At 56.1% G+C, this 26,439-nt stretch overlaps 9 protein-coding genes across 9 annotated transcripts; 5 read left to right on the forward strand and 4 right to left on the reverse strand.

Annotated features, from left to right (window-relative positions):
- Positions 1-701: 701 nt before the first annotated feature.
- SLS55_003515 (uncharacterized protein) lies at positions 702-1,770 on the forward strand (the record flags this gene model as incomplete). Its single annotated transcript, XM_066774989.1, has 2 exons — positions 702-705; positions 1,079-1,770. 2 exons carry the CDS (start codon positions 702-704, stop codon positions 1,768-1,770), a joined length of 696 nt encoding a protein of 231 aa, XP_066635108.1.
- Positions 1,771-4,821: 3,051 nt separating this feature from the next.
- SLS55_003516 (uncharacterized protein) lies at positions 4,822-6,732 on the reverse strand (the record flags this gene model as incomplete). Its single annotated transcript, XM_066774990.1, has 1 exon — positions 4,822-6,732. The coding sequence occupies one exon, from the start codon at positions 6,730-6,732 to the stop codon at positions 4,822-4,824; it is 1,911 nt and encodes a 636-aa protein (XP_066635109.1).
- A 1,101-nt stretch (positions 6,733-7,833) lies between these two features.
- SLS55_003517 (uncharacterized protein) lies at positions 7,834-9,546 on the forward strand (the record flags this gene model as incomplete). The annotated part of the gene is made up of 1 exon (XM_066774991.1): positions 7,834-9,546. The coding sequence occupies one exon, from the start codon at positions 7,834-7,836 to the stop codon at positions 9,544-9,546; it is 1,713 nt and encodes a 570-aa protein (XP_066635110.1).
- Positions 9,547-10,110: 564 nt separating this feature from the next.
- Positions 10,111-12,865, forward strand: SLS55_003518 (uncharacterized protein; the record flags this gene model as incomplete). The annotated part of the gene is made up of 2 exons (XM_066774992.1): positions 10,111-11,113; positions 11,166-12,865. 2 exons carry the CDS (start codon positions 10,111-10,113, stop codon positions 12,863-12,865), a joined length of 2,703 nt encoding a protein of 900 aa, XP_066635111.1.
- A 950-nt stretch (positions 12,866-13,815) lies between these two features.
- SLS55_003519 (uncharacterized protein) lies at positions 13,816-14,670 on the reverse strand (the record flags this gene model as incomplete). The annotated part of the gene is made up of 1 exon (XM_066774993.1): positions 13,816-14,670. The coding sequence occupies one exon, from the start codon at positions 14,668-14,670 to the stop codon at positions 13,816-13,818; it is 855 nt and encodes a 284-aa protein (XP_066635112.1).
- A 458-nt stretch (positions 14,671-15,128) lies between these two features.
- Positions 15,129-16,466, forward strand: SLS55_003520 (uncharacterized protein; the record flags this gene model as incomplete). Its single annotated transcript, XM_066774994.1, has 1 exon — positions 15,129-16,466. One exon carries the CDS (start codon positions 15,129-15,131, stop codon positions 16,464-16,466), a length of 1,338 nt encoding a protein of 445 aa, XP_066635113.1.
- Positions 16,467-19,346: 2,880 nt separating this feature from the next.
- Positions 19,347-19,931, reverse strand: SLS55_003521 (uncharacterized protein; the record flags this gene model as incomplete). The annotated part of the gene is made up of 1 exon (XM_066774995.1): positions 19,347-19,931. The coding sequence occupies one exon, from the start codon at positions 19,929-19,931 to the stop codon at positions 19,347-19,349; it is 585 nt and encodes a 194-aa protein (XP_066635114.1).
- A 499-nt stretch (positions 19,932-20,430) lies between these two features.
- Positions 20,431-21,474, reverse strand: SLS55_003522 (uncharacterized protein; the record flags this gene model as incomplete). Its single annotated transcript, XM_066774996.1, has 1 exon — positions 20,431-21,474. The coding sequence occupies one exon, from the start codon at positions 21,472-21,474 to the stop codon at positions 20,431-20,433; it is 1,044 nt and encodes a 347-aa protein (XP_066635115.1).
- A 1,013-nt stretch (positions 21,475-22,487) lies between these two features.
- SLS55_003523 (uncharacterized protein) lies at positions 22,488-23,789 on the forward strand (the record flags this gene model as incomplete). Its single annotated transcript, XM_066774997.1, has 1 exon — positions 22,488-23,789. The coding sequence occupies one exon, from the start codon at positions 22,488-22,490 to the stop codon at positions 23,787-23,789; it is 1,302 nt and encodes a 433-aa protein (XP_066635116.1).
- Positions 23,790-26,439: the final 2,650 nt, after the last annotated feature.

The following is a 26,439-nucleotide window of genomic DNA, read 5'->3' on the forward strand; positions in this document are numbered from 1 at the left end:
CACACGACCAGCCCGAGGGACCGCAGGGAGACCGCAGTCGCAGCCAGACGGTGAGTGCTTTCTTTGCATCAGCTGCCCTCATGCTCTCCTTCTGCTGGTCTGTGTCCGCCGTCTGAATCATGGCACGCTGTCTTTGGCATCTGCTCAGCTCAATTCCGTGCGATTCTGGTCCTGACACGGCTTTCCACGTGCGCCCTGACTGCTCCATCGTTCTCATCTATTTGCTTCTCCTCCACCACCATCCGCGGGTCGTACGATCTGCCGTTTCGCTGACTCGCTGCCGTCCGGTGCCGAGGCTGCGCGGCAGTTGAGTGCCGAGGTTCGTTGCTTGGGTTTATCCCATCGGCACTCTCATGCTCGCCATTGGCCGCCTGTCTTTGCTCTGTCCCTCCGTCCTTGTCGTTTGCGAGCCTTCATTTACCACGTTTTCGGATCCTGTTGCTCCTCCTCCCGTCATATACTCATGACAGCATTCGCGCAAGGATACCATGCACCTCCAACCCATCCCTGCGCACATCTGCTAACGAGTCATGTCTGCCAGCCCCAACCAAAAAAGCCTCTGATTGAGAAGACCAAGCAACTCCGCAACCAGCTCAAGTCGCTGACGACGCACGAAGCCGTCTGGAATGTCCCCAACGTCCTCACCTTCTCGCGTCTCGTCGCAGCCCCCGTGGTTGGCTACCTGATTCTGCACGACCACCATGCGTGGGCTCTGGGCCTCTTCACCTATGCCGGCATCACTGACCTCGTCGACGGATGGATCGCCCGTCGGTGGAATTTGCAAACTGTCGTCGGTAGCGTTGTCGATCCCATGGCTGACAAACTCTTGATGGCCATCACCGTTGGCTGCCTGGCTGTCAAGGGAGCATTGCCCGGTATGCCCCGGCTCGAGTCCTGCGCACACGCCCACACCCCCCTATTCCCCGCATCCGTGATCATCCGCACCGTTGTCAATCCCCCGCCCCGCTTCAGTCCACCCTCTCCCCCCCGCATCCTGTCCATGTTCCCGTTTGGGTATTGCGTTGGGCCGAGATGTCATCTGTCGGAGACACTTGCTGATACGTTCGTCCACGATTAGGTTCCCTCGCCATTTTGATCTTCGGTCGTGACGCGTCGCTCGCCATCGCCGCCATTTACTTCCGCTACGCCTCGCTGCCCTCCCCGAAGACGTTCGCCCGTTACTGGGACTTCTCGTTGCCGTCCGCTGAGGTCCATCCCACGACCGTGTCCAAGTTCAACACTTTCCTCCAACTTGCCCTGATCGGGTTGACTCTTCTCTTCCCTGTGATTGCATCCTCGGCTACCCAAGATGCGCGCCCCAACGGCACCATTTCAGATTCTCTTGCCACAGAAGGAGGTCACTCCAAGCCCGCTGACGCCTCTGGGTCTTCCTTCGCCCCGTCTCCCCCTTCCCCCACCGCAAGCTCGGCCGCAGTCACCTCGACTGGCTCTCCACAAGGTGAATCCAAAGGACCAGTCCTCCCCTCAGCCATCTACAAAGCCACGGACGCAGGAACTCTCTCCTCCGCCGTGACAGCATTGCAAATCCTTGTCGGCGTAACCACCGTGTGGAGTGGTTTCAGTTATGCAATCCTTAAAGATGCTGTAACTATTCTGGGATCCAACGAGGCCTTGAAGAAGAAGCAAGGCGCAAGAGGGAGAGCGATTATTGGCGCAAGTTTCGGATTGGTGTGTCTCGCTGCCGCTTGGTGGAGCGTCAGGGCGCAGCAACAGGAGGAGGACAAGAAACGGAATGCCCACGAACGGTGATCGTGTTGTCCGAAATGGACCTGGCCACGGGTATGGACATTGATCTAAACAAGGCATGTAAATACGACGCAGAGACCACTGAGGCACAGCTGGACTGCTCCAAAAAGAAAAGGCAGGAGAAAGGCTACAAACATACCTGAGCATCACGAAGTGCTGACTGAGAATGGTGAGTGATAATTTTGTGGTGGACAGGGAATCCGGATCAACACCGGAAGGAGCTCGATGGGCAGGTGGGTTTCACGAAGCAGATGCCGTAGTCTTATACGCGGCGCGTTTCTCGCATATCACCCCCACAATGGCTACGCTGCATTGAATGCTGGCAGTCTAGCGCCGCATCTGTTTTTCCAAGCTCAAGCTTTCAGCCTGCGTCCGACCCGGTGGTGGCGAAATGCACGAGAATGGGGGCGAGATCTACGATGAACGGCCACTCACTTGCGGATGAATGTTCCAATTCGGCAAACGCATGAGGATCAACCTTTTGCTTCGCTGTGCACCGCAAGGCAAGTGGGGGTTTTTAAAGTTTGGCGTGGTGGTGGTTGGTGGCGTGAGCTTTCCTCTCACGAACACCCCCGACTTTTTGGCGTTTTTTGGCCGCTTCGGAGCCCTACTGTGTACCTATCTGCCTTTACCTACTTCCCAATAGAGTAGGCAAACCGGCCTCGGTGTGCGGCAGCCCACGTTCCCGAATGGACGCTAGGCCACGTACGGGACGTGAGCCGATCCGGGTGGCTTATTTCTTTCTTTTAAACCAACGTACATACATGCGTTGTGGGCCATCACCCGTTAGCTTCTTCTTAAAACCTTCCGCCCATCTTTTCTCGCTTCCGTTACGCTGCAGAGCTTGCAAGACACGGCGTGCTGTGGCTGCGCCGCTTGCCGTAGGTTGTCAGTCGATCACTACGCTCGCGCCGCGCCGTCCCGTGGGGGTTCGGCGGCCGCTGTGAAACGGCGGGTGAGTGGTGATAAGCCGGCCGATCGCTAAATTTAGCTTGCGGGTCGGCGGCGTTTTACGATGTCGAACTATTGCTTGAAGTGGGACCTGTCCGTCCGCTTGAGTTCGAACTTCCTTTGGTCCGCTCGTGGGGGCGTGTTCGTCGTCCCTTTCGTCCGGCTTTCTATATTTCGTGGTTTCAAGGCCCAGAAACTTGGCCGAGCCGTTCTTGTTGTCGATTGAATTGAAAAGCATCGCCGGCAGCTGTGGTTTGGTTTGCGGTATGACGATGGACGGATCCTGTTGTCGGCAATTCGCTTCGGTTTCAACGCCGGGCAAGCTTGGTGGAGACGATTGTGACGCTCTGAAAAGCAACATTGCTCTATGAGTTTTCCTCCATGTCTGATTTCTGTTGGAGAGAATCTACATGATCCGTCTCATCACGCAGTCTGCTTAGCACGCCAGCTGTTATCAACAACTCCAGTTCATACACAAGTAAGCGTCATCGGTTTGTGTGACACGTTTGTTTTCACCCGAGGATGTGATTGCATGAAGCCCCCACAAGCCACCAACAAGCATCAATCTCGGAGGTGGACAATTGGCGCTTGATGATGCTTAGTTTCGGACTAAACCGATGACCGAGGCCCACCGTCTCATGCGCTAGGTTATCGTTTTCCGGAAGTGACGAGAAGGCAGAGGCGGGAATTGGAAGCCTCTCTTCTTTCTTTCCACCCTTCTACTCTTCTCGTTTGCTATCGCCCTTGCCTCGTCACGTAACTTCTTCATGGGGATCATGAGTGTGAGGAGGTCAAAGATCGGTGCTGGAACGCTGACCTCCGCACTCAACCCCGAGTGATGATTGCCCACTTTTGCTACAAAATCAGGCTTCCCATTCCAGAGTGGGGGATATTCACCTCTGAAGGATTTGTATCGTTTCTTTACCTTCGCGAATTCGTCTCGCGTTTCATTAGTTTTCTTGCTCATCCGCTCTTTGGGGCTTGCTGGAAACAGACAATCATCCCTTCAATAGAGCGTGGTAAATCGCTTCCACGCACTAAAAGGGCAAGGACAAGAAACTTTCCAAGTATCGTCCCCCACCCGCTCACCCTCATACCGCTTGACACTTTCGGAAGCATCTTTCCGAACCTCCCTCAATACCTTCATGGGTATACCCCGTCCAGACAGCGCACCACGAGCACCATCAGCAATGAACGGGCAGCAGTATTCCTGAATGGCCTCCTGCTACGATCAAAGAAGTACCTTGCGGGCTTGGACACTTTCCCGACAAAGTTTCCAAGCATGATTCTTTGATGCTGTAGAGCGCTTCGATAATTACCTGCTCAACTTCGTCATCACCGGCCAGTAACGAGCACCATCACCATCAAAGGGCAACGTACAACAACACTGCTACAAGATTCGAGCACGTGGATCGAAACGAAGGACCCTCCAAAGACGCACAAGGTAGAGTGTTTGATTAACCCGAAGGATACTCTCCCAGTCTGTTCGTCAGATTTGTCCCTTCCCACGGCCACTGTGAAGGAAGAGGAACCGCGCATGTTGCAGACCTCAAAGGCTCCCGCTGTCGTCTTTTAAACATCCGCGATGCTATGTCGAAGGACGCATCACGAGCGAGTTCGTCTTCCTCACGAGCTCATCTTCTTCACGAGCTCATCCTCTTCACGAGTCGTCACCTGCGCGTTTTAATACGTGATGCCGGACATGCGTTTGGTTTGTGTTTGGTTTGTGTTCGGTTTGTCGCAAACTTTAGCCCAGTCTTAATTGGCCAGCCGAAGATTGCTGTTAAGACAACAGCTCGAACCTGCTATCCAAGCAAGCAACTGAGAACAATACCACGGAGCGCCAAGTTTGGAGTAATGTTTTTCTTGTCTGATATTAAGATATCTAACATCGATAGGATCGCGATGCCGCTGAAATGCACAAATTTCCAGAAAACATGAAGGCTGAAGCGCAATCCGAACTCCCTCGCCCTTGAAGACTCCATCCCACACGCCGTTCTATCCATACCCCTTTCGCTGCATTATCGTGGATCGAAACAACCAGTCATTAACCACAACCACCACCACCCTACCACTCAACCAACATCGAACCCCTCCCCGCCTTTACTTGGCCGAGAACCTACTCCTGGCCCTCAACCTCTCGCCGAAGAAGTACAACAACCACACGCCGACGCAGCACACGACGGTAAACGCGGCAAGGATGCTCACGCCGGGGCCGACGCCCAGGTTGCCGAACAGGGGGCGGGCGAAGTGCACGGCGCCAGCAGCCAAAGTGCTGCGCATGAAGTCGTTGCCGGCGAACAGGCTGGCGGCGTACTGGGGGTAGACGAGCGGCAGGTACAGGAAGATGCACTGCAGCACGATGAAGATGCCGACGGTGAAGAGGCCCACGCCGACGACGCTGACGATCCAGTGAATGTCCGAATCGCTGGTCCAGCCGAAGATGAAGAGGCCCGCGGGGCAGAGGATGCTGACGGCGAGCGCGGGGATGAGGCGGCGCTCGGGCGCGCCGAGGCCGTGGGCGCGGATCGACGGCTCGACGGAGAAGCGGACGTAGGCCCAGTAGCCGGCGATGGCGACGAGGACGCCGGCGGTGATGGAGAGGAAGGTCAGGCCCATCTGGCCGAGGTTCATGCCGTACGTGCCCATGTAGACCTGCGGGAAGGCTTCGAAGAAGGAGTAGAAGATGCCGTAGATGAGGGCGGTGTAGACGGCCGTGAAGGCGATGGCCGGGTCGAGGAGGATGAGCTGGATTGGCCGCCAGAGAGACTCGATGGCGACGTCGCGGATGCTGAGGTTGGCCTGGTCGAGCTCGGACTGGGATTTGAACGTGGTCGTGCTGGTGAGGCGGCGTAGGCGCTCGGCGCGGCGGAGTAGGATGGTCGAGGGAGAGGTCTCGGGCAGAAAGAGGAAGAGGACGATCCAGACGGGGCCGGCGAGCCAGAGGAGCTCCCATTGGGACCAGCGCCAGTTCTCGGCCGTGACGCTGAACCCGGAGATGATGGGACCAAGGGCCGGGCCGCAGGTTGCTGCGAGAGCCCACAAGCTGAGCACGTAGGGAAGCTTGATCAGACTGTACATGTCTTGGAGAGAGGCGCCGCCAGTTGCCAGGCAGGGACTACCGAAGAAGCCCAGCAAAAAACGGAGCACAACGAGGCCGGCGAAGTTGTCGACCAGAGCGGTTGGCACAAGCAGGATGACGAAGATGGCAAAGGTGAGCAAGTACGGCGGGTTACGCCCGATGAAGGGGATTTCACTGAGCGGCGACCATATGAGAGGACCAATGCCGTAGGCGAGGACGTACATGGACAGACCAAGTGCCGCAGCGTTGATTGAGACGTTGAACTCGTGCATCACACCCTCCTCGCTGGGAGCGTAGATGGCAGAGCCCATGTAGACGGCAAGGGTGTATGCGTAGATCTGGGTGGCAACGAAAGCCTTCTTCTTGAAAGACCAGTTCTGCGGGTTTTCTGGGTCATCGGTCGTGTACCAGTCAACGAGAGTTGTGCCATCATCCAGGTGGGTGGGAGCTATTTGCATGGTCGGGCCGCGCTCTAGAGTGGCATTTGTGAATTGTTGCTCAAGGTCCGCTCTGGTGACTGATCTCTGGAGGGCAGTGCGGGTGCCCACACGCTCGAGCCCTGTCCGGGCGGTGTTTGCTGTTGCCGACTTGTGAAGAGACGTCCGTCCAGTGCGGGCAGTGTCGGCAGTCTTGGTCTTCTCTAGGTCGGTGGTGTAGCCGGTCCGCGAAGTATCGGCGGTTCTGCTCTTCTCGAGATCTAGAGTCTCGTCCTCTGATTCTCTTTCTTCACGAGGTTCGACCTCCTCCTGGACTGGTTCTATGTCTGGGACATAGGGTTCTTCTACGGGCACCTCAAGAGGAAGTGCATCGGAGTGGGTGTAGTCGCCGGGAAGCTTGTAGTCGGGCTTTTCTTCGGGGTACTGGAGGAGACGGTTTCGTGTGACGAAGCGGATTATTTGCCCAATCGGGGCATCCCTGATCAGGTCCGACATGGCGATTGACTTCGGGCGTCAACAGGCTGAGGAACAAGTTTCGAGGGTGCTTTGCCGCAGTGTTAGATGCTCAAGTCGAAGGCTGCGAGAAGCAGTGATGGAGAAGACTGGTGGTTGATGGTGGGGAAACGAGCCGTGCTCAAGACGAATTTAAGTATTCTCATTGTCAACTGCATTCTGAGGCCTGCATGGCGCAAAGTCCGACAATGACTCCCACAGCCAAGACTGTCAGCCTGCATTTCGAATCCAGTGCCGCAAGCGCACACGAGCGGACAGAATGATGGGCCGAACAATGCAATGGAAGCCCCGAGAGGCATGCACGATTAGAAAGACGGGAAGCAAATGGAAAAGAGATGGACTACCGACGCCATGGCGACAAGGATGGACGCTGATTGGCTCGTTGCAGGGAGTTAGTCTAAATAGGCCGGACAAAAGACGGTATCTCAGCGAGCTTAGAAAGCTGGTGGGCTTGGCGCATCGCTGACAAACAAATCGACTTTATAAGCAAATCCCGTGCCCCCATTGGCTCGCAGAGGCTTTCAGCTTGCACAACGTCAGCGGCGCCGAAGCTTTCGCAAAGAGAGGTCGGTATGGTGACAGCGAACAACAGCGAAATGCAAGCCCGAGCAGGTGAGTTTTGTCATCCTCAGCCCGTCTCGCGACCATTCAAACGTGCAGTGGCCCGGCTTGGCTGTCAGTAATCACTTCCAGAAATACAATGCAATCTGACGATCACCGAGGTCTCTCTTTGAATGCGGAAGGAGGAAGATCAGGCGAATGTACGAAGACGAAGCGAGGAATACGTTGAGCTATTGGCACACAGCTGACCGGAGAAAACACCATGGAGCGGCGACGATAATGCCGAGCGGAGAGACTTTGTTTGCGACGGGGGTGGTAATGCCGAGTGAAGAGGACGGGGAGAATGGAGGTAAAGACGGAGACCTAAGCGCAGGAGACCGGAGGAAAGAGAAGAGCGCGGAGTTGAGATGAGCGCACGGACCACACGGCCGACGTCAGTCTGGCAGCTGCGGTGTTGACTTTTGGACGCCTGTCTGACCCTCCTCCGCCACGACCGGCCATTCCCCCACCTGCATCGCCAACATGGCCGACGAAGAGGTGCAGATCGACGACTTCGGAGTCGACCAGGACGCCCTGAAAAGCTTCCTCGGAGGCACCGGCTTTGGCAAGCAGAAGCTAGAAGCCGACGTCCAGGCGCAAATCGACAAGTCGAAGCGCAAGCCCGCCAAAGACGACTCCGACTCCAACTCCGACAAGGACAGCGACGACGACAGCGACGATGACGATGACGATGACGAGTTTCCCACCTCGCACGAGATGGTCATCAAGACCCACGACCGAGTCATCACCTCCATTGCCCTCGACAAGTCCGGCAACCGCCTGGTTACCGGCTCCACCGACTGCTGCATGAAGTTTCACGACTTCTCCAACATGACTCCCACCACCATTCGCGCATTCAAATCGGTAGATCCCACTGCCACCAAGCAGACCACCAACGTCGAGGCCCACCCCATCCACCATGTTACCTTCAATCCCAACTACGCAAATCAGATCCTAGTCATCACCGCAACATCCCAGCCGAAGATATTCAGTAGGGATGGCGAGGTCATCACCGAGTTTGTGAAGGGAGACATGTATCTGCGCGACATGCACAACACCAAGGGTCATGTGTCGGAAGTGACGACGGGTTGCTGGCATCCCACCAACCCCGACCTGTGCCTCACCGCGGGCACCGACAGCACTTTGCGCATATGGGATGTAAACAACAAGCGCTCGCAGAAAGAGGTCATTGTACACAAATCCAAGCTTGCTGGTTCTGGAGGCCGCACCCGCATGACGGCTGTCGCCTGGGCTTCACCCTTGCAAGGAGGCCCTAACCTGCTGGTCGCGGCTGCGTATGATGGAAGTCTGGCCATGTGGAGTGGCGAAGGCCCGTTTGCCCGTCCGGCAGGCGAGGTCAGAGACGCTCATACCCCTGACACTTGGACCGGCGCGCTGGATATCAGTCCGGACGGGAGGACGGTGGTTACTCGGGGCGGAGATAACACCATCAAGCTATGGGACACGCGCAAGTTTAAGCAGCCCATCTCGACCGTTTCCCACCCCTCTACATCGTTCCAGTTCCCCAGCACTAACATCCGCTTCTCCCCCACTGGCGCGAACATCATTACCGGCTCGGAATCGGGCCACCTCCACATTCTTAACCCAGCAACCCTGCGGCCGGAACTCGTCACTCCTGTGACGCCAGGCTCGCCGCTGATCGTCGTGCAATGGCACGACAAGCTGAACCAGATCGTCACGGGCTCGGCCAACGCTGAGACGCACGTGCTGTACAACCCAGAAATGTCGCATCAGGGAGCCAAGATGGTGATGAGCAAGGTGCCGAAGAAGCGGCACATCGACGACGACCCGAACCTGACAATGGACCTGTCGCAGGGCGTGTCTGCAGACAGCATCGTCACGCCTGGCACGCAGTCGGCTACCAGTTTCGCGGCACGGCATCCGACGGTCGGGCTCACGGCATCGGGCAAGCCGCGTGATCCGCGGAGGCCCCACATTCCGCAAACCACGCCGTTCGCCAAGAGCCAGCCGGACAAGGAGCACATCCGCAAGAACATCCCGCTTAGCTCGATGCGTGAGGAGGATCCGCGCGAGGCACTGCTCAAGTACGCGGAGAAGGCCGAAAAGGACCCCCTTTTCACCAACGCGTGGAAGGAAACACAGCCGAAGACCATCTACGCAGAGCTGAGTGACGAGGAGGAAGAGAAGCCCGACAAGAAGAAGGTCAAGCGGTAGATGCGCACCAAACAGCTCCAAAAGTGGTTTGGAAAACAGCGTTGGGAGCATTCAGGGACACAGGCGCTCGGACATGGGAATTGTATAAATATAAAGCCTGCTTCAGAAATAGCAGGCGTGCTGATGATACCCGCGACATATAGATGAAACTGTGGAGCAAATCTCGCCGACACGAATGGGTGTGATTTGCTGGCAGGGCGCGATGAGATGATTGGATGCACGATGATGTTGATGGGGCTGGGAGAGGTGATCATCTCGCGTGCATGTGAGACGCAGCGACCCTAGCTGCACTGCTGCCGCTTGCCTTGGCAAGCCCGCGCTTGCACAACCAACTGCCCAAATCTCTGTCCGTCTTGCATGGAGCATGGCCTGCACCACCACCACCCGTGATTCCTCCGTATAGGCCGATGAGTCTGCCACAAGCCTCCCGATTTTTCGCTCCGAACTCCGTCCAGCGCCCGCCGCGCGACCCCCACGCCCGATCTCCCATCTCCGTCGACAACGCCCCAGGCCGACCTCCGTAGAAGCGCGACACCCCTCCAAACCCAGCAGCACCGAGCTGCCATGATTCTCCCAAGCGCCGCCCAGGCGCCGCTGCACGATGCCGTCGCGAACGCAGCCCTAGCTGCTGCCACACACGCCGCCGCCGCCATTTCTGCGACAACCCCGTCACCATATCCCTACCCGCCCTCCAACAACACTCTGGCCGGCCATGGTAGCTCAGGCGGAGACAACTCGGAGCAGGGCGACTGGTCATCCATCATCGGCATCACCACCGCCATTGTCGGCAACATCCTCATCTCCTTCGCGCTCAACACCCAAAAGTATGCGCACCTGCGGCTCGCCCACGAGGCTGAGGAACGGCGGCAGCGGCGCAAACGGACTGCATCCGGGCTGCTGACCCCAGACGAGGAGATGTCCAAGGCGAACGCGAAGGCGCGGAAGATACTGGGCTTCAAACTTGGCAGCGACGACGTCGAAGGCGGCGATGACGAGGAGGGCGACGGCGACGAGCCGCGCGAGACGGACGCGCTGCTCGGGAGCGGCCGACACAGCCATGACGTGGACCGGGCACCGGCGGCGGGGAGCGACGAGGAGGATGCCGCGTATCTGGAGGCGCAGGCCAAGCAGCTGCGGAACCCGGCGAAGAAGCAGACGAGCTACCTGCAGAGCCCGTACTGGTGGATCGGCATCGTGCTCATGATCGTGGGCGAGGCGGGCAACTTCCTGGCCTACGGCTTCGCGCCGGCGTCCATCGTGTCCCCGCTCGGCGTCGTGGCCCTCATCTCCAACTGCATCATCGCGCCGATCATGCTGAAGGAGCCTTTCCGCAAGAGGGACGCCCTCGGAGTGCTGATCTCCATTGGCGGCGCCGTCACGGTCGTGCTGAGTGCGCAGGACAACAACCCGAAGCTGGGCCCGCATGAGATTTGGGACCTCATCAAGACTTGGGAATTCGAGACGTATTTCGGCGTGACGCTGATCACCATTTGTGGGTTGATGTGGGCGAGCACAAGATACGGCAAAAAGAGCATTTTCATCGATCTCGGTTTGGTCGGCTTGTTTGGTAGGCGTTGTGATATCTCGTCTGGTGTGAACCCCCGCTGACGTTCTTGCAGGTGGATACACCGCCCTCTCCACCAAGGGTGTGGCCTCCATGCTTTCCTACACCCTGCTTCACGCCCTGACCTTCCCCGTGACGTACCTTTTGGTTGTGATCCTGGTCTTCACCGCCGTGATGCAGATCAAGTATCTTAATCGTGCCCTGCAAAGATTTGACGCAACTCAAGTCATTCCTACGCAATTCGTTCTTTTTACGCTTTCCGTAATCCTTGGATCAGCCATTTTGTACCGCGATTTCGAGCGCACGAACGGTAAAGGCGCGGGTGAATTTGTTGGCGGTTGCCTCCTGACTTTCATGGGAGTGTGGGTCATCACGACTGGACGTCCGAGGGACGATGACGAAGAGGAGGACGAGGAGGAAGAGGAGGACGAACATGCCATGGAGCAGGAACACGCCATTCATCTGGGACCCGAGGAATACGGAGACGATGAAGTCCATTACGGTCCGAGCCACTCCAACGACGTCTCCTCCATGTCCGCACTCACGCCTTACACATCCGCCGGCTCGCATCCCCACCGCCGTCCGTCGGTGCACCGCCTCAACACCCCGCACATTACCCTCACCTCGGAGCCGCCCTCTCAAGCCGTCACCGTGGCCACCACCCCGGCCGGCCTCGACATCGGCGACGACGACTCCCTCACCGCCAACCCCTGGGCCGATGAATCCCTCATCTCCAGCCTCACCCATAACCGGAAGAACAACCAACCCCCGCTTCTACACGCCACTGCCTCCTCCCCGATCCTTCCCTCCGAAGCCGAGGCGCTCGCCGAGCGCCCGGACAGCCGCCGTCGGGACACGTCGCCCATGGCATCGACCAGCGCAACACCAGCAGGCCAACACCGGCAATCGTCTTCAACGGAAGCAGAGCAACAAGAACGTCCCGCAACGCCTCCCGGACCGGGTCACCTCCGCCGCAAATCCCTCACCACACCCTCGCCAAGCAAGAAGCCATCATCGCAACAGCCGCAACCGAGCCCGCACACGCTGCGCCCCGCCGAGACGGAACCGGCAACGCCGGCGTCCGCATCGTCGCTGGCCACCACCAAGACGCCGAGCTCCTCGCACCACCTCAAGCGCGGCTCCATCAGCCTCGTCCCGGGCCCGCTGACCAGCCCGCTCAGCTCGTCGCTGTCGGCGGTGGTGGCGGACAGCCTGCGCAAGGGCGTCGAGATGAGGAGTCTGTCGAGCAGCCACGGGCACCACCCCGGTAGACCCAGGAGAAATACCAAAGACGGCACTGAAGGGCCTACTGTCGGCTTCGGCGGGTGGCTGACGCATCACGGGTCGAGCGTGGCGGGGCCGAGGGACGGGGCGAGCGATGCGAGCGCGGCGGTGGCGCGGAGGAGGAGTAGGGGAATTAGTCAGAGTGAGGGGGTTGTTGGTTCTGCTGCTGCTGCTGCTGCTGCTGGTTCTGCTGCTCCCGGTGGAGATGGCGGTGAACAGGAGCAGCAGCAGAGTGGTGGTGGTGGTAGGACGAGGAGCTTGAGCAACCCGTTCGGTTCGTTGCTGCGGAAGGTGAAGAGTAGGGGCGACGGCGTGGCCGAGGAGAGCGGCACCGGCGTCGAGGAAGGAGAGGGAGAGGCGGAGGCGAGCGCGTCGGGTTCCGGCGCGGAGACGCCTGTTACCGTTGTCCGCGATGGTCCTACTACTCCTGCTGAGGAGCCGGGGACGGAGGGTGATGAGGAGAGGACCTAGGCCCTGAATGAGGTTGGACTGATTGATACCTTTTTTCTCATTTCGTCATCTTCCATTAATTGGGGGGGGTCATCGGTGGGATGGGATGTAAAGCGGATGTCTAGTGGATAAGGTGTGGGAATGTTTAGATAAATGTTGTTTTTTGGTCTGGGAGGGAGGGGTCCCGGGGGGTTTAGTGTTTTTTTCTTTTCCTTTCCTTTCCTTATTTGACAACAACCTCCAGCTCGGCGCTTTTACCTCCCCCTGCTTTGACTTTTCTTTTTCCCGCTTTGGTGGTCTCTAGTCAGCATCTGCGCCCGTTTGCGTCCTGGGAACATTTGTCCGTTAGGTTGTCTTTTCTTCCTCCTCGTGTTGCATATTCCGGCGTTTTCCACAATGGGTCTTTGTATTTAGGGAAGGGCGGCAAGGGGTGGAGGCGGTCGGCTATGTGTATGTGTGTTTGTAGGTGCGGTTTGTTCGTACCCCCTAGTACACTTGTTTCCTTTTTCTTTCCCCGCTGAATCTCTTTGAAAAATAACAAAGTGGTGTGTAGTTTTCTGCCTAAATTTTCCTCGAAATACGTATCATTGTTCAGGACTACCAGCCAGTGTTATCCTATTATTCCACCATCATTTCGATATCCCCTTGAAGTGCCCGTTCATTGGAGTCTTCGATAACGTTCTTCAACATATCCTCCACACAAACCATCGTCAGCCTGCCGTAACGATCCCACCGTGAGTAAGCTTCGGTCAGCAGGCTCTCGTCCGGAGGCAACTTGACATCCGTACACCCGCCTCCGATGTAGTTTGTTATAGAGAAGAGTTGCTCAATGCTTTCTCGGGGAGCGATACTCCATTCGCCTCTACAAATGTCCCAGAGATATCAGTATGATTCGACGAGAGAGCAGTGCTTCAATCACACGTTCTCATAAAAATAAAAAAAGGGTTGGGATAGAGGAAGAAAAGCAACACTTACACGAAACTGATGGAGCGGCTTGTCCTGGTGAAGTCCTTCCGCTTCCCGTCCTTAAAGCGGTCCTCCTGGCACTCCCACGTGAACGGAAAGTTCGGTAGGCTCTCAAACTTCACCTGAATGCTCTTCTTGAACTGCTTCAGTCGTCTCCCAACTCGAGTAGGCTCCGGTGTCTTGGAACTTCTATTATCCCCGGGCCTAGGCACCCGGAAACCATAAATGCGGGCAGGGTGCAAACTCGCTTCGGGGCCACCTGCCGACCAGGGACCAGGGGGGAGCACGAGCGCGACTTGGAGATACTCTAGCTGTGGCAGTGCGGAGAGGATGTTGGTGACGGCGAGCTCCATGTCGGAGTTTAGGCATTCTATGCGGTAGAGTTCATCTTCATGAAAGCTGAAGGAAAAGCTGCGGAGGTGCTGAGAGAAGCTTTGCGGGACGGGGAGCGCGTTGATGGTCCAGATGGGGGACTGGGACATGGGCCCGTGGGCAAGAGCAAAGGGGTTGTAGATGAGGCCGTAGTGGGTATCACGGGTAAGACCGAGGCTGGTGCTGGTGACGGTGCAGTCTTCGTGGGCATATTTGTACAGCTCCTCGGTGAACTCGGCTCGGAGCGGGCGGCAGGTGTTGAGTATGGCGTAGATGGGTGAGGATGTGGCGGGGTGACCGGCGAGGCCGGTGAGGTGACGCAGGCGCGGTCGAGCGGAGAGAGGTAGCTTTTCGCGATTGACGACATCCTCGTGGATGGTGCAGATGAGCTCTTTGTAGACGAAGTTGCGCAGCTCGCGCGGCAAGGCCAGTAGCCGGCTTGTGGCGATGGGGGTTGCCTCCCTCATCTCTTGGTCGTTTTCCTCCATAGTTGTGTGTGACGCGATTTCTCTTGAAGCGTGTGTTGTGCGACGAGGTTTTTATGGGTTGGTGGGATAGTGGACCCTTGCTCGCCTTTGGGGCAGCTACGCACCTGGCCCAAACCACAAGTCTGGGAATTAGGCGCCACCCGACCGTTCTTCCTCCATCCCTCATTCCACGTTTCTCTCGCCTTTTTCTTGACAACCTTGTTCCCCAAAGCCATGACATTGACTTGAACCGTCTGGCATTACGCAATACGTCTCATCCACGGCACGGACTCGCTGAATTGGGATACGTTACATTTGCGGCAGTGGGTAGAAATCGAACAAATATGCTTACCGTGGAAGCCGATTCAACCCATCCTCAATTCTGACTGATAATTTACCATGGATCTGAAACCATTGATCGGCTAGTGCTTGAGCATAAATGCTTTGCTCTTTCCCTATCATTTTCTCTGTAAATCATCATGTCTTCGCTCAAAGATCACCGCTCCTCATCCTCATCCTCCTCATCATCCTCATCCTCCTCATCCTTTCCTTTCCTCAGCCTGCCCCGCGAACTGCGCGACGTCATCTACACCCACCTCATCGTCTCCGCCGGCACCCCCGCCACAAGCCCCCACCACTCTCTCTTCTTCCGCCTCCCGCACGAATTCAAATCCTTCCTATGGAGGAACTGCAAGGATATCCGCCCCCGGGTGCACGGAAGGGTGCACGGAACCAACCCCTCCCGCCGACGCATATCCCGCAACGCCCCCGACCGGTATACTCCCGCCTACGGCGTCGACACCCCCGGCTTCACTGATTACGAGAGGGACCAAAACAGCGACCCCGCCTGCACCATCCCCACCATCGACGCCCTCCACGCCTCCGACGCCGCCTGCGGAATCCTCTACTCCAACAAGCAGCTGCGCGCCGAATGCATCGCCGCCGCCCGCGAGATCGCCGGCGTCAGCACCGCCGTCAGAGTGAACAGCGGCGACGCCCTGCTGCGGGTGGGCCTCTACACGTTGCGCCTCCACTCGGCGTGGCAGCACCTGCAAGTGCTCGAGCTGCGGCTCCTGACGCGCCCGTCGCCTCGGTGCAGCCCGGACAGGTTGGCGCGGGTTTTGAACGACCTTCTAACGACGACGGCGGCGCCGCGGTGGGGGCAGCAGCCCCAGCGACAGGGAGTGACCTTTCCGGCGCTGCGCCGGCTGCACGTCGTGGTCGAGATCAACCCGAGCATTCGGTTCCTCCTTGACGACAGCATGGCGTGGATGCCGCATTTCAACGCAAACAAGTATGTGGACGTGATGATCGGGAGGCCCGTGGTGGCGGCGGACATGTTGCTGGCGCAAGGACAGGTGCAATGGCTGCTGGCGTGGGTGCCGCCGCGGGAGTGCGGGCTGAGGGAGTTCTCGGTCGAGGTAAGGGAGAATGTGGGGCTGGCGATTGTGGGTGTTGCCGGCAAGGTGTTGCAGAGGAGGGCGTTGGACGCGCCGTTTGTCGCCACGGTGGAGCGGTGGGAGTGGGATATGAGCTTCTTTGAGGTGATGTGGGGTTGGTTGAGGGCGGTGATGTCCGGAGTGTATGAGCAAAGGAAAGAGGAGATGTTCGGGTTCAAGGCGGCTTTGGAGTGGCAAAGGAAGGTGGTTTCGGAGAGCTACTTCACTAGGGATGCTGCAGCCAGGTTGACCGCGCATGTCGAGGACGCGTATTACGCCTGGGTGAACTGTGGGAAGCCATCGTCGGAAAGGATACTGGCGGAAGATTTGGACAAGGGGGGAGGCCCTCTGGCGTGTTTGTACAACTTGGACCGTTGAAGATTTTGTGTAGCTCATGCCGTTTATAATTATGATCGAACATCCATAGAAATGGTCAAAAGGCATCGAGTCACTCGAAGATAAAATCTCCAGCCTCCCTTCGTTTAGTCAGTTAACAACATGAGTACCGAAATTGTGCCCCCCCCCCCCAAAGCCAGCCGCTGTACGACAACCCAAAAACTTCATTGAGGTAAGTAGGACCTCAGTTGTGCCACTTCGCGCAGGGGAGTTCTTCTATTGCTTAGATTGCATGTACTGAACTAAAATATATTTGAGTCAACGAGCATTCCTATAGTTGCACTGCTGCGCTTCATTTACACAACGTCATTGAATTGGTCAGAATTCAGATTGTCGATCAGAGCCTCTTGTGGTGTTTTGGAGTAAATGAGCCCAGTGATTGGCCTTCACTATATTAATAAGCTGCATGATGCATATGCAAATACAGCCCCCTCTCGCAGCCGATGGCTAGCGCGAAGAATAGCAGAACATGGCGTAACTATGCCTTAGCTCGTTCTTAGAGGGAAAGAAAAAAAAGAACAATACGTAGGTAGTGAAAGCTATCGTCCGGATGTGTATGTAGAATTTTTAATTCGATATTCTCGTCCGGACGATAGCTTTAACTACCCATGACATGAGCAAAAAACATATTCACGCTAGCCATCGGCTGCACGAAGGAGCTGTACGTCTCCAGGCATCAGCGCCGCGCTGCGCCCCGCTCCGCCCTTTGACCTCAGCCTTGTCACGGCACAATAACATACTGTATTCATGTAGCACTTCGACCACTCCAGTACTACTCAAAACATCTCTACTACACAGGCGGTCAGGAATCCGGGATGCGCCTGTTGCATTGCGAGCGAAGTCCGCAGGACAACCACATTACTCTTTCATTCGAGGTACACCACGGCGAGGCAACACCTGAGTACGCCATTCTCTCCCACCGCTGGGGCCCAACACAGGACGAAGTCTCATTCAACGACATCAACTCGGGATCAGCAGAAACAAAGCCAGGATACGCAAAGGTTCAAGGATGTTGTACCCAAGCGCTTGAAGACGATTTCCACTACGTCTGGATTGATTCGTGTTGTATCGACAAGAGCAGCAGCGCAGAACTTTCGGAAGCAATCAACTCGATGTACCGCTATTACGCAAACTCTGCCGTCTGTTATGCGTACCTGGAGGATTTCCACGATGAGGATGATCCTCGCCGAAAGGAGTCCAGCTTCGGACAGAGTGAATGGTTCTTTCGTGGATGGACGTTGCAGGAGCTCATCGCCCCGAGACTCGTCTCCTTTTTCTCCAAGGATTGGACCGAACTGGGCACGAGAGCCACCTTAGCTGATGCAGTGCAGGAGATCACTGGTATCGAAAAGAAATTCCTCACCGGACATCCAGTTTCCGATGCGAATATTGCGAAGAGGATGTCATGGGCCGCCTACCGAACGACTACAAGGGTCGAGGATCAGGCGTATTCACTAATGGGACTTTTCGATGTCCATATGCCTGCAATATACGGAGAAGGAGAGAAGGCTTTCATGAGACTACAGAGGGAGATTCTGAGGACTTCAAATGACCACACGATTTTTGCCTGGGATGACCGGAATCGCGAACGCTGTGGAATGCTAGCCGAGCACCCACGGCTATTTTGGAGAGGATGTTCAGTGGAAAGAACCGAAGGCCGTGGCTGTGATGAAAGGACTGGACAAACCGCCGTCACACCACATTATCAGCTGACAAATTTTGGTCTACATATCTGGCTGCCAGTAGAGCAAGGGTTCTCCATTTGCGGATTCGGCGATTCAGTCATTCGGGCTGTGCTGGCTTGTAGGGATACAAGCTCTCGAACCCCCGAAGATCCTGTTTTCATCACACTATTGCCTACGAACGGGCGTTACGAAAGGGTCGGGAGAAGTGTGGCACTCGAAAAAAGGGAGCATGCTTCCGAGAGCATTGCGTACGAAGAGCTCTTCATTGCGGAGTCTCCGGTTTCGCTTGGAATCCAGCCTCGACTATTGAGGATAAGTCCACTTTACCAGCGTCTGGAGGTACGGTTCCCCAAGCTGGCAGGTTTTGAGCTGGTCGATTACTTCCCTAGAAGATTTCCCAAAAAATCCACAAAGTCGGAATCTTCATTTCTGCTTCCTCCAGATGCCTGGGGCAAAGCATATAGTGTTGTGTTTTGGAACAGCAGCACGAAAGAGGCGATTGTGGTGTTCGGAAAATTCAAAGAACGAAGAGTGTGGTTGGACATGTCTATCTCTACCTCAGACGAACCGCCGAAAGCCCAAGATCTTCAGCAAGAATACCACAAGAATCCTGATAACGGCAAAAAATCACTTGGAGTGTTATGGCTCAAGGATTACTTGCCTGTCTCACGAAAGCAAGTCATTCTGTCCGCTAAAGAGATGGAGTGTCGACCTTGGCCATGGGAGTACCGGGGATCAGGCGAGAAGCTTGAAATTACATTAAGGACACCCGTTTTGATAAAGGACCAGCTCGTCGGAGGAGTCCGTTCTCGTCTTTAGCCAACTGTCTCGTCCGAAGGCCGGGTTTCAGAGGACGCGGATTGCCGTCCACAAGTTCAACTGCCCCGCATTGTCCGCATTTTTGGATCAAACATTCATTCACGTCACGCAAACCATGGGCAAAGCTCGAAGCCGAACATCATCTTTTCATAAGAAATACTGTTTTTTTTTTTTTTTTTTTTTGGGGGGGGGGGGGGGGGGGGGGGGGGGAATCTCGAGTCTATGTTAAAACTGGAACTGAACTCCATGAATCTGTGGAACTGAGCTCCATGAATCTCAAATATATGTCAAACTCGAACTCAATCTCACCTCTATGCCAAAACTGAACTCCCATCTCACCCTAACTACCGCTTCTTCCTCACCACAGCTTCAAAGCCTCCGCAAGCATCTGCACCATCGTCTTGGTCTCGTCCTCAGCGCCGTAGAACAGCGAGAACGGCACCTTCATCCCAGACGTGTCCTCCCAGCTGCCAGCATACCTACCGGGTACATACTCAGGCGCGCGGCGCAAGAACATCCTCCGCGGGCGGCCCCTGGGCGGCGCATCCGCCGCCGCGACATCGGGCGCAAACGACACCGACTTTCCGTTGCCGTTCGCTCTCGACTTACCTTTGCCACCGATCGTAGTAGTGGTAGCAGTAGCGGGGGAGGAGGAAAGGGCGTCCTCCATCTGCGCCCTGGTGAAGAAGTCGTCCAGACACTTCTGCTCGGCGACGCGGGCCCGGGTGTGGTCGCGGCGCGCGGCAGAGGTGCGCCAGTGTAGCCGGCCGTAGACTTGCTTTGCTATGTCCCAGTCGCGCTTCTTGTTGGCCGTGTGCTGGTGCCGGATGCAGGGCTCGCAGCTGGATCGGGAGATCTTGCCGTGGGGGCAGATGGTTGGAGGGGTGGTGGTGGTAGGGGGCTCCTTCTTGGTGGAGGGACTAGGTGGGAGCAGCTCAGGCATGTTTGGGGTGCGGGAGATGCGGGAGGAGGAAGATGGGTCAGACAGAGTGAGGGAAGCGAACTGCTTGTTCAAGTCTCTGATCTTCTGCGAGATCTGGTCCTCGTAGGCACAGGGGAGGAGGCGAACTGGAGGGGATTGGGTGCGGATTCGAGGGGTCTGTTGCATACTCCTGTAGAATCCCGTCGGGGTAGTTGGAGAAGGAACTTGAGTTCCAGGTCCAGCTGTGGAAGTGAGTGGTGGAGGATGATGATACCGGACGGATTCACTCGGGATATTATCAGGATGCATCGTGACTTTGTGTGTAAACAACTGTCATTGTTAGCGACTGTTGGATAACGTATATTCGAATGGGTTGATCAGCTTGGTCAAAGAATACAGGCGATTCTGTACAATGCATTGTTGTCGGACAAAGAGAGATATACCCGCGAACGATCCTCGATGCTCAATGCTTAACTTCCGAATTGACTTTGCCTCAAATGCACTACCCGACGATGGCTCCCTAAACGTCCTGAACCTTGTACACCAGCTTGACACCGCTGACCTTGTCCTGCCTCATATCCTCCAATCCCTCCAAAATCCCACCAAGTCCACCCTCACGCACCTCGGGCGGATGCACCTTGATCTTGCCCTGCTCCAGAAGCTCACCCGCCACCTTCCAGAACTTGGTCGCAAATTCTAAATCCTGCGGCTTCGCCGGGGTCGTCTTGGTGCCCTTTCTGAACTCCTCTCCAAACGCCGTGTACGCCATGGTCGTCTCCACCTCAACGTCCTCGCGCGGGAAGCCATCCAAATACAGCAGCGCGCTGTACTTGCCGCCCTTGCTGCCAAAGGCTTCGGCGCAGATGGCCGCGCTGGCCGGCTTCGAGACGCAGTCGAACACGTGCGCCAGCTTGTCGTCCGCCACCTTCCGGATCTCCTTACCGACGTCGGGCGTCTTGTAGTCGAAGACGTGGTCGGCGCCGAGTTGCTTGACCAGATCGAAATTACGCGGCGAGCACGTCGTTAGCACGGTGCAGCCGCTCAGCTTCGCAAACTGAATGGCAAGCGTGCCCGTAGCGGTGCTGCCGCCGTAGATCAGGACGGGAATGGGGTCCTTAGTCGGCTGGGTCGGCCAAGGCAGTCCGAGGCTCTGGTACATGCCCTGGCCAACGGTGGTGACGCCGACGCCCAGGGTGGCGGCCTCGGGCATGGAGAGGGTGGCGGGCAGCTTGGCGGCGAGGGCGGCGCGGACCATGATGTGCTCGGCGAAGGCGCCGTCTTCCGGGTTGCTGGCGTTTGCGCCGTGGGCGACGCCGAATACGCGGTCGCCGGCCGCGAAGCCCGTTACGTTGGCGCCGACGGCCTCGACGACGCCGCTATAGTCGCAGCCCGAGATCAGGCCCGGTTCGCCGCGCGTATCGATGGACTTCCAGTCGGTAGGGTTGAGAGCGACGTGCGAGACGGCGACTTTAAGGTGATCGGGGCGCTGGCGCGGGATAGGCGCGTTGGACACCAGCTTGGCCACCTTAAGGGCCTGAATCTGGATGGCGCGTTGGGTCGACATTGCTGCAGGTGTATTTGGATCAATTGGTGCTTGATGCGGCGTGTTGAGTTCTGCTGGAGTGTGATCAGTATTTATGGCGGGGGGTCGGGGTAGTGCTGACGGGGCATTAGAAATCAAACGGGTCGTGAGGTACCTTTCGGGGGACGAATGGATTTAATTGTTTGGCAGGATATCGCACCAGCAGACTGGTTGGAAAGCGAGTAGCTGACAAATGAGGCCGGAGATGGTGATGGTGTTTCGAGCGAGGGGATGACGTAACGCTTGCCGGATTTGCCCAGGGATCTCACCGCTAGCGCCGGCTTCAACCTCACCCCTTTGAGCCGTATCAACAAACTCCACGTCCGTGGACATAGACCGAAAATATAAACTTTCCCTTACGAAGCCTACGGCCTTCCACTCTAAAGGTTCGGTGACTGGAATATAGTCAACTGGATTGAACTCTGAGAAAGTCATGATTGATTGGAGAGGATGGCCAATGTTAACGTGCAGACACTTCCGAATAAAAGTCCTCCAAACCAACGGCATCCCGAGAAACTCCGACAGCTATCTCAATATGCAGTTATTATCACCCGTCGTTAGCAGTGTCCTCTGCAGGCCCCCTTTCCTGATTTCACGTTTCACTGAAGATAGTATACATGCCGGTTGAGACTGCATCTTCAAAGAGAAAACTGAGGGGATTTGCTGGAACAGTCCGTCAATTCACCACCTACTCCCATCTTCTAGAGCTTCACAATGTCTTTGTTAATGTTATCTGATTCAGTCACATTGTCGGTCTGCTCTCACCTCTTCTTTGTTCAAGAACTTCGCGAAATAGACGCATTGTTCGAGAAATATGGAAGCGAAAAGACCACTATTTAACCGCCAATAAGTATTCACCGATTCCCCTCTTCAGTCACATTCGTTTCATTGCATTTGCAACTGAACCTGAACTTGGGGTTTCCCATTCTTCTTCAGACTTCAGAACACTCTACGAATAGCTACAGCAGTTGTCGAACTACAACTTCAGCACCATCATGGACTGGGACGACATGATTGACTGGGATGAGTGGGAGAACGACCCGCGTCCCGAGTACATCAATCCGGCGGTATTGAGCATTGTCCACGATGGTCCATCCGAGACCAACGAGCAGCCGGCCGGTGAGTTGTGCGTTCCTGACCCGATGACAGTCGAGTCGACTTACCAGCCCATCAACCCCGAGCGGAACTACGTTGACGAGCGGAACTACGGTGAGTTGTGGGTTCCTGACATGATGACATTCGAGTCGACTTACCAACCCATTAACCCCGAGCGGAACTACGCCTCCGCCTTCGTGCCCTGCGCATTCGACCCATCCCTGGACCCGACCTTCGAGCCGCTTGACGGGATCCCCGAGTCGTACCACGACCCCAGGGCCTTCGACCATTCCATCGACCCGTCCTGGGAGCCCGCCGATGTCAACCACGAGTCTCCCTTCTACAACCACTGGGTCGAGCCCCCCCGCCCTTCCTGGTCCCCCATAACCGTCCACACCCCCTCCCCGCCGCCGTCGCCCGCGGTCCCGCTCTGCCCCCACGGCGTTCCAACCACCAACTCTCAGGATGAGTGCAACGCCTGCGGCCTCCACGCCCGCACCCTCGCCTGCAAGGCTATGTGGGACCTGCTCGAGCGCATGACCGACCCGGCCCCGCCGCGCGCCCACGTCAAGGCCGCGCGCGCCACCTACTTCCGCGCCCGCGCCGACGAGCAGAACCACCTCGACAACTCGTTCATCCACGATGATGATGGCGCGATCGAGGCCGGCATCGTCGTTGCTCATTCCCATGTCTGGGACTGGCATCTGCGCCGCTTGCAGCCCCCGAAGCCGCAGCCCCCGAAGCCGCAGCCCCCGAAGCCGACGGTGACTTTTGCGGACGATGTGCAGGATACCCTGGGCAGGTCCGCTGAGGCGTTTGGTCTGAGCAGCGAGTCGTATGTTCCCGGTAGGTGGAAGGGCGAGTGGCTGGACACGAGCGGTATGAAGGTGCCTTTTTGTGTCTTTTATGCCGATGAGATCGAGGACGGCTCTGAGGACGACTCTGAGGACGACTCTGAGGACAACTCTGAGGACAACTCTGAGGACGAACCTGAGGTCGATGCTAAGGCTGATGTCAAAGGCAAGGCTTTTGAGGTCGAGCTTGAGGTCGAGACTACGGCTGATGTCAAAGGCAAAGACAAGGTCAAGGCTAAGGTGAGTGCATCACGTCCGAGGCGGAGCAAGAGGCTCGCGGCTAACGGGACTGGAGCTACTAGGCGGAGCAAGAGGCTGGAGACGCAGAAGCATTCTAAGAAGGAGTAGTCTTCTCCTTCTTCTTCCATTTTCTTTACCTAGCCGCTGTGGCGCTTGAAAGTCATTGGAGCGACTGGCTTATCGATGGTGAGCACTTGTTCCTCTCCGCAAGCTGATTTGCAACCCGTTGCAACCCAATAAACAGCTTGGATTGAGAGGACGATGACATGACATAGGGAGTTCCACTTTCCCACTTTCCCTTGTTCGATTTGGTACTATTTGATATGACCCCCGGTGTTCGACATCTACCCCTGGTGTCTGGCATCTACCCCTGGTGTCTGGCATCTACCCCCGGCGTTTGGCATTGATCTTTTGGGTTTGCTTGTTTTATGATCGATAAAATGGAGATAGAAAATGGAGATGAAAATCCCACAACTTTGTTTTTGTAATTGCTCAATGTGTGATGTGGCTCAATGTGTGATGTGGATCCATCTTCTCTCGAAGCTGACTCTCGATTGCAAGCCGAATAATGCACAGTCGAGCTATTTGAGGACAATAAAATTTTGTGAAAAGAACTTCTCTTTCGAGATTTTGACAGCCCCTCCGAAACTCTTGGTGGCGGTCATCAGTTTTGGTGTTCTCTCCCGCCCTGTAGCTACCATCCAAGTTCGATGCGTAAGCGCCAAGAGGGATGTTCTTGTTTAGTCGAGCTGCATGAGGTCTCACATCGCTTAAGTGACCATACAGCCAAAGGCTGCAGGAGTGCCCCATGTTGGTCAGCTGAGAGCCCAACACTTCCACCTCGCAGCCTGACACGCAGCCGCTCTCCTCTCCACCATCACCATTCCCATGTGCTCGCTGCGCCATGTCCACGACGCTGTGGGTGGTGTCCTCCACACTTTTCATCGGGGGCCTCCTCATCCTTGTTTCCTCCAAGCGTTACAGCCTGCGGGGCTGGGCCGGACTGGTCTTGCGCAAGGCTGAAGTTCCTCGTCTCAGAAAAGACCTGAACAACCAGACAGCCTTCCGTGCGCAAGGAATCCCGGCGTACCAACGAGGAAGTCCGACAAACAGGAAGGATGTGGAAAGATTGGTCAGAGCAGCTTTTGCAATCGAACCCGATGTCGAAGTCCTTGTCAAGTCTCTAGCCTCCAGCCCGTTCACAGCCCACGAAAAAGTTGCCACGCTGAACTTTTCCAAGATTCCGAAACGAATTGCTGAAACTACACGGGAGCAAGAGATCTTCGACGGGGCGCCTGTACGGGTCGATGACAATGGCGAAGAGGACTGTCGGGTCACAGAACTGTCTCTCGATATTAATTTCGTGGGAATTACTCCCCTTCACTCGCCCGAAGTTGCGGACTGGAAATTCGAGTGAGAATTGTCGGTCTCTCCATGGGTGCCTCCGCTGATATATTTTCCAAGTCTGGTTGCCCTTTCCGGCCTCAACGGGAACGCGTTTGGCTCCTTCAAAGCTAAAGGGCGTTCCTTCATGTGGTTGCGAGACGATCTTCCTGCATCTCTGCCGGGAGCTCGCATCTGGATCTACGGTTACGACACCAAGCTCCGCAAAAATGACTCATTTCAGAGCTTAAGAGACCTCGGCTCAAAATTCTCTAGTATCCTTAGGAACGCGAGGTCTGGCGCTGAGGTTTGTTATTACAGAAACAAGAATTCACGGCAAGTTTGCTAACGAAAACCAGGAGAGTCAAACTTTACGTCCGCTGGTATTTATCGGACACAGCCTGGGAGGTCTCGTCATCAAGGAGGTAAGGGAAAATCAGCAAAGTGGTTTGCGTGTTCTGACTCTCCCAGGCACTCTGTCAGATGTCCGAAATGGACAATAGCTCCGGCAGCCCTCACCTGCGGTTTGTACGTGGCATCCTGATGTTTGGAGTGCCCAATCAGGGAATGGCGATAGAATCCCTGCTTCCCATGGTTCAGGATCAACCCAACATGGATTTAGTCCGTTCGCTGAGAAAGGATGATCCAATGTTACGTTCACAATCTGAGCGATTCTCTCGAGTCTTGGAATTGCCATACCTCAGAGTGTTTTCTTTCTACGAGACACGCGAATCAAACACAGCACGAGAAGTAGGTTCTCGGCTACAAGTTATGTCAAAAGCTTCCCGTCCTGACATATCTATAGGTTGACGGACGTTGGTCCATGACCGGCCCAAAAGATGTATTGGTTGGCATTTCGTCAGCGACACATGGCCGCCCCTGGGAAACGGGCCGGCTGTACGTTTGCCCAATTGACCGCAATCATTCGGAGCTTGTCAAGTTTACTCGCGCACATGACCCCGATTACAAGCAAGATGCTCTTCCGCGGCTGATCGAAGTCATTCATGGAGTCAAATCAAGTCAGCTTAAGTTATGAATGCAATCTGGAAGTCAAGAACTGACATACTGTCAGGTCCTCCCATGACGAAAGAGCAAGAATTGTGCCTGCAGTCTTTATCATTTCCCGAACAAAACTCCCGCGAGGATCAGATTCCAAGCGCCCAATCTGATACATGTGACTGGGTTTCAAAAGATCCGATGTACACGAAATGGTCACAGGAAGGAACCGGTGTTCTCTGGATCGAAGGAAGTCCGGGAGTGGGAAAATCCACATTGATGAAATACTTGGTGCGAAATGCGAAGAATTCCAGGAACCCATATTCAAGGAATGTCACCTTGCTCTCCCACTTTTTCCATGGCCGCGGCATCGAACTTC

The sequence above is a fragment of the Diplodia seriata genome (genome assembly GCF_021436955.1).
Source record: "Diplodia seriata strain FDS-637 chromosome Unknown scaffold_3, whole genome shotgun sequence".
NCBI lineage: Eukaryota > Fungi > Ascomycota > Dothideomycetes > Botryosphaeriales > Botryosphaeriaceae > Diplodia > Diplodia seriata.